The sequence below is a fragment of the Lissotriton helveticus genome, chromosome 7 (genome assembly GCF_964261635.1).
Source record: "Lissotriton helveticus chromosome 7, aLisHel1.1, whole genome shotgun sequence".
Lineage (NCBI taxonomy): Eukaryota > Metazoa > Chordata > Amphibia > Caudata > Salamandridae > Lissotriton > Lissotriton helveticus.
In genome coordinates this window covers 1912486983-1912499891 of record NC_136068.1, presented here as the reverse complement: position 1 = coordinate 1912499891, position 12909 = coordinate 1912486983, and the positions used below count along the sequence as shown (strand labels likewise).

At 46.2% G+C, this 12909-nt stretch overlaps 1 protein-coding gene across 1 annotated transcript in view; it reads left to right on the top strand.

Moving 5' to 3' along the window:
* Window positions 1-12909, top strand: part of LOC144767866 (scavenger receptor cysteine-rich domain-containing group B protein-like) — a 182309-nt gene that overhangs the window by 68300 nt on the left and 101100 nt on the right. The window contains exon 3 of the mRNA XM_078651225.1: window positions 2891-3211. Coding sequence (XP_078507351.1) covers window positions 2891-3211 — 321 coding nt within the window. The remainder of the gene's footprint in view (window positions 1-2890; window positions 3212-12909) is intronic.

The following is a 12909-nucleotide window of genomic DNA, read 5'->3' as shown; positions in this document are numbered from 1 at the left end:
GATGTGGCAGACTGTTGACATTTAAGTGTTGAGCACCAGAAACCAGCAGCACATATTAAGCACTGCCTACAGCCCTGAACCACGATGGGCACTCATGCCCTCAGAACACAAATTAGCTGCCACTTAACACACAATATGTCAACCCCACAGTTAGGACCACCTTGGCACCTGCAAGACGACTCTCCTTGGAGCTGCTCTAGACCAGATTTACAGACCATCTCAACCTCATCTCCTACGTCAAACCCCACCATCAGAAATAATCTAGCATACTCAACCCCCTTCCTTCACCAACCCCACCCCTGTTCAACCTCAGAAATCCTCTGCTCCCCTCTGAAGGTCCAACCCTCATCTTCCTGCTTCCATGACCCTCTGCTGACCACGCCGAGGGGCTCTTAACTTCCTCCAGAAATGGTCCATAGAGGGTGCGCCAAGCCCACTGTCTGCTCATCCTGACTCGGTGCACCACTGCCTCGCCATCCCGCGCTCTTTTCAGTCGGTCCCTGGAATCTACGCAGAGACCTTTACTCCTGTGGTTGTACTGCTCCTACTCCACCCCTCTCCCAACATTGAGCGCTCTTCTCAGTGGGTCTCTGGCACCTACGCAGAGAGATTTATTCCTGTGGTTGTCCTACCCCTACTCCACCCCTGCCCCAACCTTGAGCGCTCTTCTCAGTCAGTCTCTAGAATCTACGCAGAGACCTTTACTCCTGTGGTTGTACTTCTCCTACTCCACCCTTCCCCCAACATTGAGCGCTCTTCTGAGTTAGGCTCTAGAATCCAGGCAGGGACATTTACTCATGTGGTTGTCCTACCCCTTCTCCACCCCTCACCCACCCTTGAGCACTCTTCTCAGTCGGTCACTACAATCTACGCAGAGACATTTACTCCTGTGGTTGTACTACCCCATCTCCATCCCTCCCCCATCTCCTACTAATGCCCTCTATCCTAACTTGCTTTCTTTTGAAACACCTTTGAAGGTCCGAAATTCACTCCTGGTTCAACTCACCATACAAGTCCACTGCAATGTGTTTATATAGGTCAGATTCATTCAAATCTATCATTTAAATTCATCTGTCATGAATATGTACATTTAACATGCACCGCTGCCAGGTTCCGGATGGGCACGTTAGGAAGGGTTGACTGCACCTCCCTTTCCAAGTGTCGAACTCTCTTATCAATACTGTGGCAGTGATGGTGCTGGACCACTGTGACAGCCTCCTGGTGAGACCCTCCTCGTGACGCGCTCCTCCACAACACATCATAACGTATGTACGGCATTACGACGCGTACTGTTACAACGCGTGCCGTAACAACGCGTTTTTTTCAACGCAAGTCGTTACCACGACTTGCGTTGGAGGGGGTGCGGACTAAGGAATTTTTTAATTTGCTATTCCAACACCAGCCTACGTACAGTAGGGAAGGTGTTGGATAGTAAATTAAAAAATTCCTTGTGCTGCAGCGCCCTCCAGCGCAAGTTGTGGTAACGACTTGCGTTGAAAAGACCGCGTTGTAACGGCACGGCAGTGTAACAGCCGCGTCGTAAAGGCTGTTCACCCATCATAACTGCCACGACCTGCACAGTATTTATAGCGCCTAGACACCCATCTGTTATGTTGTATCTCCTCCAAACAGGATGGTTGTGAGTCCACACAAGGGCACAGTAAGTGTCACTCCTCTTGGTTTTCACAAAACTGTCCCTACATACGGCTCCTTACCGGTCACACACCACTCCTGACCCCCTTCTCTGGTCACACACCACTCCTGACCCCCTTCTCTGGTCACACACCACTCCTGACCCCCTTTTCTGGTCACACACCGCTCCTTATCCCCTTCTGTGTCTGCCAACCTCCACCGCCTTCCTTTTCCCAGAATCCATTGCACTCCCTGTTGGTTTCGATCATTCTAGTGTCTTGGTCCTAAGGCGCAGCACCTTCCTTCACTTTTTTTTAAAAACATATTTTATTGACATTTGTTCTAGATGCAGTACTGGTCATTGCTTTAAATCTTCCAATCAATTACAATACTGTAATATTACTTCACCGTAATACAGTTCTATCATCCAGTCAGTATTTCAGTTCCATAGTAGCACTGCAATCTACTCACTTCCTGCATCCCACACTCTAAGTACAACTAACTTACTTACAAATCCACTTCTAGCCCCAACTAACACTCGCACCCCTCCCCCCGCCACTGGTGTGTAATACATGCAGCTCGTACTGAAAACTCATCCCATGATCCACCTGCAATCCAAGCGCACTGATAATGTCCATTACTCGGTCGCCTAAGGTAACCACGCTCCCCATTCATTCGTTCTCCGTTACCTGATCAGTCAGCAGCTGTACCAGCATCTCCCAAGCCGTTGCTGTCTCCAACGCTTTCTCATTCTTTAAGCGTCGCGCCTGTCGAAATCTAATAACGCTCTCACTACTGGCCCACTTACTGAGCTCTGCTTTCCATCTCCTACTGTTGGGACCCTCCTTCGACTTCCAGTGCATTGTTATTTCTCTCTTCGCTAGCAATAATTCCACGTCCACAACAGCACGTTCCTTCACTACCTCAGAACCCCCCCCCCCCTGAATTCAAGCATGACCTCGAGCCACACCTCATTTACCAGGAGCGTGCAAGCCAATGAGAAGCCACCACATGTGCATCCAGAGCCTGACCGTGGTGCATGCTTGCACACAAGGTCTATACTGAAATGTCTCCACTTGTTCCCAAGTCACCATTTTACAGGGTCACCATGTTCACTTGCTGCTGTTCCTCCGCGCCGTGCCCTAACTCTGCAAGACCCTCCCACCGGAAGAGCTCCTGTGTCTCTTTCGGATTGATTGACAGTCGGTGACAGTCTTAAACCACCTTTTGATGTTTGTTTTCCAACCTTATCTTGCAGCATTTACTGATCTACGATTGGCTGATGGAAGTCACAAGTGTGAGGGGAGAGTGGAGGTCCTGTTCAACAACACGTGGGGGACCCTCTGCGACAACTACTGGGGCATCGAGGAGGCGGCTGTGGTCTGTAAGCAGGTGGGCTGTGGTACGGCTCAGAGGGCCACTCAAAGAGCCCACTTTGGAGCGGGTAATCTACTCACACTACTGGACGCCTTCCAGTGCCGCGGATCCGAGACCAGTTTGTCCCAGTGCGCGGCCGCCCTGGTGGACGAAGAAGGATGTCGACAGAAGCAAGCCGGGGTGATCTGCAACCAAAAATCAGGTACTGCATACCCTGGATATGAAAAGTAATGCTGACATTTTTTAGGAACTACATTCACACCTTTTGTGTTCAAAATATTACTCTTCGAAACCTTTGTGACCTACATTTTGGTCTTTGTATGAGCATGGTGCAATTTTTAAATATACAGACTTTGAATCAACTTAAATCTGCAAATCACAGACCAAAAGTTGTGGTTGAAATTTTCCATGTGGCAGCAAGTGTGTCTTCTATGGCGGCCATCTTGAATTCTGCCCAGACAGATGTGCAATCCCCCTGGTGCCGCCTCCGATTCAAGTCACAGTTTTGAGTTATTTTTTGTTTGAATGTTGACTTTTTTGCATCTGCTTTCCCGCAGTGTCCACTCAAAGAAGCTGATTTGCAGACCACAAGATACACTTCACACAAAATATGAGAAGTCTTCGAGAAGCGATTTCTTTTCGTTATCGAAACTGGCACAATTTTCATCATCCTCGGCAAAAGGCCGGCTAGTAACTGGTGTAAGGTGGAGAGGCGATGCGCTAAACTCATCTTGACTCCTCAGCAAATTTAAGATTTCTTCATACAAATAAAAATGTGTAATCTTCACACGTTAAAATAATTCACTGTGGTGTCCCAGTAGGAAGGGAAGTGCCAAGTAGAAACTTTTCTCATAAAGTTTTCCTTGGATTCTTACTTAGTCACCCCCTGGTTCCGAATGGTCTCACCTGTAATCCTGCAAACACCCTCCTGTAGAGCAAAGCCCAGTTTGTTGATAATGGGCAAAGGTTTTTACATCCATAGCCCTCACTTTAGAAGGGACAGGATATGTCATCTCTCTCCCTTCTCACAGGTGCCAGAGGGGATCTTTATAAAGACCCCTTTAATTCAAACAAACATTGCACAATCTTACCAATGCCCCTATGATGACTCAATGATCCTTCCTAAGATGACGCAGTGCATTGTGGGTCCTTTCCTAACCAGGCTGCATCGCCGGCCCCCCCTGGCGAGGTCCTGCCCTTTGTGAGCCCCGCCTGGATGATTTTCTGACTTTGCCTCAGGAAGTGACTCTCTCATGGACACCTGTAGATATACAAAACCCACACCCTCTACACTCACTGCATTCTTTTGTCTGTAATTTATTAGTCGCTGCCATTATGCTGTGCTATTATTTCCTGGTGGGTAGTTTCCAGGTGGGCAATAACATGCAAACTGCCCCTGCGGGTTGCCTGGAATGCATTCACACACTAACCCATTTCAGAGCCTTTTTTGGTACTAAGGGTCTTATCTGGAGTTTTGCAAATGGGTTACTCCATCTCAAACTTAACGGATATCCGGTCTGCCTTATCACAAGTGCAATATATCCTATGACACTTACAATAACGGTGGTGCTATATCCATCTCATTTGTGACAACATAACCTTACGCCAAACTCTAAATCAATCTCTAAATCTAGACCAAGACTTTGGCATTTTGGACTCAGTAATAAACAAATAAATCACCCCTTTTCATTAGTCCTGACTCCTTGGGTCTCTATGTTTCTCTGGCTGACTTTTTAGTTGTGTACAAAGTGCCCTCTACAGTGTGCACCATCTAGTATAAACCCCCCTCCCCCCTCCCCCCCCCGCCCCCCAGCACCCCTGTTAGCCAAACAGACACTGATTTTCTCTTTCATTTGGGACGTCAGGAGACAATTGTTTATTTTCGGGAGTGAATTTTGTAGGAGTCAACTTCTGACAAATGTGTCTTCTGTGCATACAGGGCCACTGAGAAACTAGGCTCAGAGTTCTGACGTACCGTCGAAGTTTGATACATAGTAGCATTTTGTATCATTGACCGGAAGCTGCAGAAAACCAGCCCATCCTAAGATATATCAGTCTAGAAAGTTCACAAAATTAACTAAGGGGAACTGAGCCCCGTGCGTGTTCCTTATTTTAAACTATTACTTATAATTCGATACTATTTGGCAACTAAATGGCATGAATTAGATGAAATTGATTAACAAATGCATAAATTCAAACTTCAAAGTTTTCCAAATAGGGAGCCCAAATTATATGTCTTGCCAGGACCCTAAAAGAACTTTAAGATGACGCTGTCAGAACCTTGGCTGTGGTGCTTTCAACCCAACAATTGGGCAGTGACAGGCACATGTGTCAAAGTCCTCCAACAGGGAACCGCAACACACATGTACACTCAAGGAAGGGGTGGGGCTCAACTGAGAACCACCAGTGCACCTGAACCCCCAACAGAGTTGAGAGTCCTGACTTTATCCCCACCACTGGAGTGAGGATTCCCTGGATAAAATTCTGTACTTCTCTCAGAGGTGAGAGCAGTTGGGGAAGGAAGGTTAACCCCTTCGCTGCGGTGGCTATTCTGCCGCAGCGCTAAGGGGGCGGGGCAGCGGCGCGGCGGTCCCGTGCTCGTGACGGAACCGCTCCGTCACGGCACGCGGGTTAGCTGTGCTTGTGACGGAACGGTTCCGTCACGGCCCCGCACGCTCAATAGAACGCACCGCGCAGGCGCGAAATCAGCGCCGCTCAGGCGCGGCGGCGGGGCCATGACGGAACCGTTCCGTCACCAGCACAGTCCACCCGAGGCTCGTGACGGAACGGTTCCGTCACGAGTATTGGAGGGGTTAATTTAATAAAGACCTGGCCAGTTAATGTTGTAAACATTTGTGGGACAGGAAACATCCTTTACAATGCAACCATTACATCGCACTACACTTACAACGCAATCATTACATCGCAACATGCTTTACAACGCAGGCATTACAACGCATACCATTACAACGCATGACACTACATCACATGTCACTACAACGCAGGCATTACAACGCATACCATTACAATGCATACCATTACAAGGCATAGTACCCATACACTATCCTAAACGTACCCTACTGTTGCACCCCCTGGAGGTAGATTCGTAATTTTTACCCCTATACTATCCAACACTTACCCTACTGTTGCACCCCCTGGAGTTAGAATAGTTATTTTTACTCCTATACTATCCAATACTTACCTTAAATGCACTGATATGGTATGCGTTGTAATGGTATGCATGTAAAGTTCTAATGATATGTAATGGAATGCGTTGTAAGGTAGTTTCTGAAAATGCGATGTAGTGTCATGCGATGTAATTGAGTGTGTTGTAAAGGATGTTGTGATGTAAAAACTGCGTTGTAAAGGCATGCGTTGTAAATGTATGCATAATGTCATACATTCTTGTGGGACCCACTCTGGCATAGAGTTTAATTGATCACTTTGGCGACAAGGAAGAGAAACGTTAGCACGTTCATCTTGCAAGTGTTGTGGGCATCTAGCCCAGGTCTCTGTTGTGATTCTAACTTTAAGGTACACAAGCCTGGAAGTCTCTTGGCCAGATGAGACTGCTCGCTGATGGGGGAGTCCTTGCAGGCTCTCAAAGTAATCAAACCTCCAAACCTGGGCTCCTGCCCCAACTCTGACTCCGAAACTATCTCCGATAAATTCTGCTCACCTCTCCTTCTTCATGCAGTTTTCTCATCAGACTTACATGACATTGTTTTCTGGAAATCCAGACCCAGGTTAACTAAACTTTCATGAACGGCAACGCAGCAAGGGAACTGGCTGTGCTGCGTTGTGTGAAAGGGAGAGAGAAGAAATGTTATATTTTTACTAAGATATGATGCAGTTTTACTCTCTCCTTGCGCTGGCTCGCTGTGTGCTGCCTATCGCCAACGCAGGCACCATTGCGCCAGAAGGGAAGGAATACCTTCCTGTACAAAAACTACTCTCAGAGGCCGATTCCTCTTTGTGTGTGTGTGCACACATGCAAAGAAGTATTAATGAGGAGAAATAAAGATATTTCTCTTCGGTAAGCCTTAGGTACGCATACCTTTTTAGCCCAAATCCAGGTGTAGAGACTTCTGTAAATAGTAGGTGGGCGCACACTGCCTCACATCGCAACACTCAGTTTGCCCCGATGAATCATAGTAAATGTGGTGCATGATAACACTTACTTCGGTGTCAGGCTTTAGTTTATCGCCCTTGATGGTGCAGCCAGTGCTGTGTATCTCTAGACAAGTGTTTCATTTAGGTTCCTTCCTGGCTCAATGGAACATAATGCTTTGCATAGTTTTGTAAATCCCAAAATACATTTTCAATCGTGGTAGCACTGAAAAGTGGCACCCCTAGGCCACAATAAAACTAGTAAATCTGGGCCCCAGAAAAAACTTTAATTCTAAAATGAACACCGACTGCTTTCCCTTTTGACTTGCATTGAAGTAAAATGCATATTTGTTTATAATGGTTTTAATTTCCGTACCAGGTGGACATACAAATTATTTTCAAACCAGCTAATCCTCACCCCATGTACAGCTCTAACCTGATCCACATTTAGCTGCAGAATTTGAATTGCATCGATGGAAATAGGGGCATATTTTACTTTTGGGCTGATGCCTAGAGCGATGGAAGGAGTTGGGAGAACACGTGACCTGCCAGCAAACAGAAGCGATAACATCATTTGCATGAGTCAATTGGCTAAAGGCGACATTGCAAACTGTATTGAAGACAGGGAGTAGACTTTTGAGTAGAAATTGAGACGAGCAAGAGTATCGCTGGATGACATAGAACAAGAGGAATCTCAGTGTTCTGCCAAGAAACCATCTGAAGACAGAGTATTCAGAGGGCAGAATGCTGGCTCCTGGAGATATATCTTCATTGACCCTTCATGGTGCCTTCTTCGTCTTCGGAGTGGTGGGAAACATGTTCATCCTTACCGTGATTTTCATGGGCTGGGTCAAAAGAAGGCTGGATCTCTACTCTTTAGAACTCATCTTGGTCAGCCTATCCATCACCAATATTGCCCACGTGTGCATTTATTTTTCATGCAGAGTATGCGGTAGGTTCTGGGTAGAAACACACAGACAGGATAAATATCCTATCCTTGCCATGTTCTGCTTGCGCTGTTGCAGCATCTTGTTTGCCAACGTGCTCTTCATCTACTGTTGCGTGAAGATCCTGAATATCAACAGTCCGTCCTTCATGAGGCTGAAGGTGAAGCTCCCGGAGACCGTGCCGTGGCTACTCTTGGGATGTGTCCTCATTTCTTTGAGCGGTGGGCTGGTCATCCTCACCACCGATCTACTACTCAAGACCAAATGGGGCGCATTTGAGAACACCTCCATCGTTGCATCTCCTAATGCCTCCGAAGAAGGTCCCACTCATTCCTGGGTGCAGAAGAGAGGACTGTCCAGCCCCCTCCTAATGAACACCATTGTCGCCTCGTTGTGCTTGGCAATGATCACCTTCTCCACCGTGGCAATCCTCAGGTTCATCTGCACTCGACTGACGCTTATGAGGCACAGCGAAGACGGCTTCCGAAGCTCCCATCTGGATCCTTACTACTCTGCCATGAGAACATTAGCATCTTTATTCACCCTCTACGTCTTGATGTTAATCTCTCAGTTGCTCGTACATTTGAATGTGGTCAAGCCAAGGACCCCTGCATACGTAACACATACTTTCATATTTTCTAGCTCCCCAGCCCTTTTCTCTTTAGTCATAATTCTGGGTAACTTTAAACTGAGGAAAACCCTCATTGGGCTCATCTATCGTCTACTGTGCTGCCGAAGAGGCGGAGCTTGAAACAGCTGCTGTACATGCGGCTGTAGTGCAGTACTTGAAACGGATCCTGTACAAGCTACCATGGCAACTCTGCATACATACGATACTCACAATACTATTCATTGCACCGAGCGTATCTGATACGTCCACTGTACTTGAAAACTGTTCAATGAATATACTATTGTATGTGTTTATTGCATTTGGCATGGGTACTGTACATGTAAAATGTGCTTGATGTGGCTACGGTGCACAGCTACTTTACTTGACATTGCACTCAACAAGGCTACTGTACATGCCTACTGGGCTTAACGGCCTACAGTGCATGCCTACTGTGCTTACATGATTATTGTGCATGCCTACTATACTCACATGATTACAGTGCATGCCTACTATACTCACATGGTTACTGTGCATGCCTGCTGTACTCACATGATTACAGGGCATGCCTGCTGTACTCACATAATTACAGTGCATGCCTACTGTACTCACATGATTCCCGTGCATGCCTGCTGTGCTTGTGGTCTGTAGACAGTGACTGTACTTGACATGGCTGATGTACATGCCTCCGGTTCTTGACATGGGTGCTGCACACATCTATTGTACTTGACATGGATTCTGTACAAACCTACTATCATGGACATTCGACAGTACATGTCTACTGTATTTGCAATGCCTCCGGTACTGGGCAGGGCTACTGTACAACTCTTCTATGATGGAAATGCCTGCGGTACACACCTGCTCAGCTTGACACATCTGCTGTACTTGACATGGCCTACAGTCATTGGCATAGGCACTGTACCTGGCCACAGGACTTAACAGTCTAGAGGGCATCCCAGATGTGCTTGAAATGGTGATTCGAATCACATGACTACTGTAAATGCCTACTGGGCTTGGCAGTCTATAGTGCATGCCTGCTAAGCTGCACATGACTACTGTACGTGCCAACTGGGCTTGGCAGTCTATAGTGCATGTCTACTGAACTTCACATGACTACTGTACTTGCCAACTGGGCTTGAAAGTCTATAGTGCATGTCTATAGAGCTTCACATGACTACTGTACATGCCAACTGGGCTTGGAAGTCTATAGTGCATGTCTACTGAACTTCAGATGACTACTGTACTTGCCAACTGGGCTTGGAAGTCTATAGTGCATGTCTACAGAGCTTCACATGACTACTGTACATGCCAACTGGGCTTGGAAGTCTATAGTGCATGTCTACAGAGCTTCACATGACTACTGTACATGCCAAGTGGGCTTGGAAGTCTATAGCGCATGTCTACAGAGCTTCACATGACTACTGTACATGCCAAGTGGGCTTGGAAGTCTATAGTGCATGCATACTGAGCTTCATGTGACCCCTGTGCAGGCCTACTAAGCTTGATATGCTGCCTTCACACACCTACAGAACTTGATATGTATGCAGTACAAGTCTACATGTCTGTGCTACTGGATATGGCCCTGATACCGGACATGACTACCGTCATGTGCTCTGTGTTTTTTCTCTGTTTTTGAGCCGACTGTGGGGTTCATTTGTTCTGTTTTCCATGATACATTCATGGTTTTTCTCACATTGTATTGCCTGTACTCGTTGAATAGAGCACTGCGTTGGAGTAGGCGTGGCATCGACAGCTCCTGGTATGATGTTTTCTTATTAAGCAGAGTAGATGTAGGTGAAGGTGCAGGGGGACTTCGTGTTTTATTTTCACATCACAAGTCACAAGGACTGGTTTTCTTATAATAATGGCAAGAGATGGGATATCAGTTGGATGTAGAGGCATTTTAGCAGAGAAATAATCTTCAGGTTTGAGAGGGAGCATCAAAACTGTAGAGGGTCTGTCTGTCTGAGGGGAACAGCGTTTACAACGCAACTTTTACCACGCACTACCTTTACCACGCAACTTTTACAACGCAAGTCGTTACAACGACTTGCGCTGGGGGGCGCTGTAGGATAGGGAATAGTTTAATTTACTATCCAAAACCTTCCCTACTATCCACGGGGACTGAGTTGGAATAGTAAATTAAACTATTCACTATCCAGCGCCCCCCAACGCAAGTCGTTGTAACGACTTGCGTTGTAAACGTTGCGTGGTAAAGGCATGCGTTGTAAAAGCATGCATAGTAACGACATACATCCCAGAAAGTAGCCTCACTCACTGCAGACTGAGAAACATCCAATAATCATGAGTGAAAGGTATGTGTGTAAAAAGGCCACCTATGAAACAAAACTATATGTAATTTTTGTCATTAATGTACCCATTAACTGGAGGCTAAGAAGGGAGGGAACTCAACGACCATTGATTTAATCAAAGATTTGATTTAGTGATCCCCATCTGATATGCTTTTCCTTGTATTTACATGTTCATGCTTATCGTTATTATTTTTATTTCTACAGTAACGATTATCCACATATCTGCTCTAGGACTGGATTGTGTAATATTAAATAAAGCCCTTCTTAAATATATAATGTGGACCCAGCGTGTGTGTCCATCTTAAAGGAAATGGGGTTTCAGAGCTCACTAATTATTAAATATAATCCTGGTTATCTCTGACATGAATGTTTGTTTTCAGACCTGCATTATAGTCTGGTAGGGTGTGGGAAATACATGGATGAAAGCCTCCCTCTCTTTCCAGCTTGTACAGGTAAGATGGTTCATACCGGGGGTTACCAGGGGGCTGTGAAAGTCTATCTGGGCATATTTACAAGGGGACTGTACACGACTGCTGTACTCACACATCTATTCTTGACACGGTCTGTAGTCATTGACAGGGGTAGTGCACATGGCTACAGTACTCGACAGTCTATAGTACACGCTAGCTGTGCTTGACATGGCTACTGCACATGGCCTCTGTACCTCACACATCTATTCTTCACATGGTCTACAGTCATCAACATGGGTACTGTACATTGCTACAGTACTCAACAGTCTATAGTACACGCTAGCTGTGCTTGACATGGCTGCTGTAAACACTTCTGTACTTCACACATTATTCTTGACACGTTCCACAGTCATTGACATGGGTACTGTACATGGCTACAGTACTCAACAATCTATAGTACATGCTAGCTGTGCTTGACATGGCGGCTGTACATGGTTGTTGTACTTCACGCATCTATTCTTGACATGTACTACATTTATTGACATGGGTACTGCACGTGGCTACATTACATGACAGTCTATCTTATAGTACACGCTAGCTGTGCTTGACATGGCTACTGTACATGGTTGCTGTACTTCACGCATCTATTCTTGATACGTACTACAGCCATCAACATGGGTACTGTACATGGATATAGTGCGCAACAGTCGATAGTACACGCTAGCTGTGCTTGACATGGCTACTATACAGGGTTGCTGTTCTTCACACATCTATTCTTGACACGTACTACATTCATTGACATGGGTACTGTACATGGCTACAGTCCTTAACAGCCTACAGTACACGCTAGCTGTGTTTGACATGGCTACTGCTTGCCCCCTCTGTACTTCACACATTTATTCTTGACACTTTCTACAGTCATTGACATGGGTACTGTACATGGCTACAGTACTAAACAGTCTATAGTACACACTAAGGGGATTATTTACAAGCCTGTGCGCCACCAGTGTGTCACTTTTAATATGGGAAAAAGTGACCTATAAGTGGCGCAATGGGCTTGTATATAAGGTCTAAAGTGTGCTTGACATGGCTACAGCATACGGCCTCTGTACTTCACACATATATTGTTGACACGGTCTATAGTCATTGACATGGGTACTGTACATGGCTACAGTACTCAACAGCTTATTGTACACGCTAGCTGTGCTTGACATGGCTACTTCATATGGCCTCTGTACTTCACACATCTATTCTTGGCACGGTCTACAGTCATTGAGATGGGTACTGTACATGGCTACAGTACTCGGCAGTCAATAGGACACACTAAGTGTTATTGATATGGCTCCTGTACACGGTTGCTGTACTTGTAAAACCTACCGTAGAAACCTCCTTTTTTGCCATATCTACTGTGGTGGATATGCCTACTGTGCATGAAGTGGGTGATGTCACGCCTCCTGTAACTGATGCAATCACTGCACAGTGGCAGTAGTGGCTACAGCCGGGGCGCGAGGTCT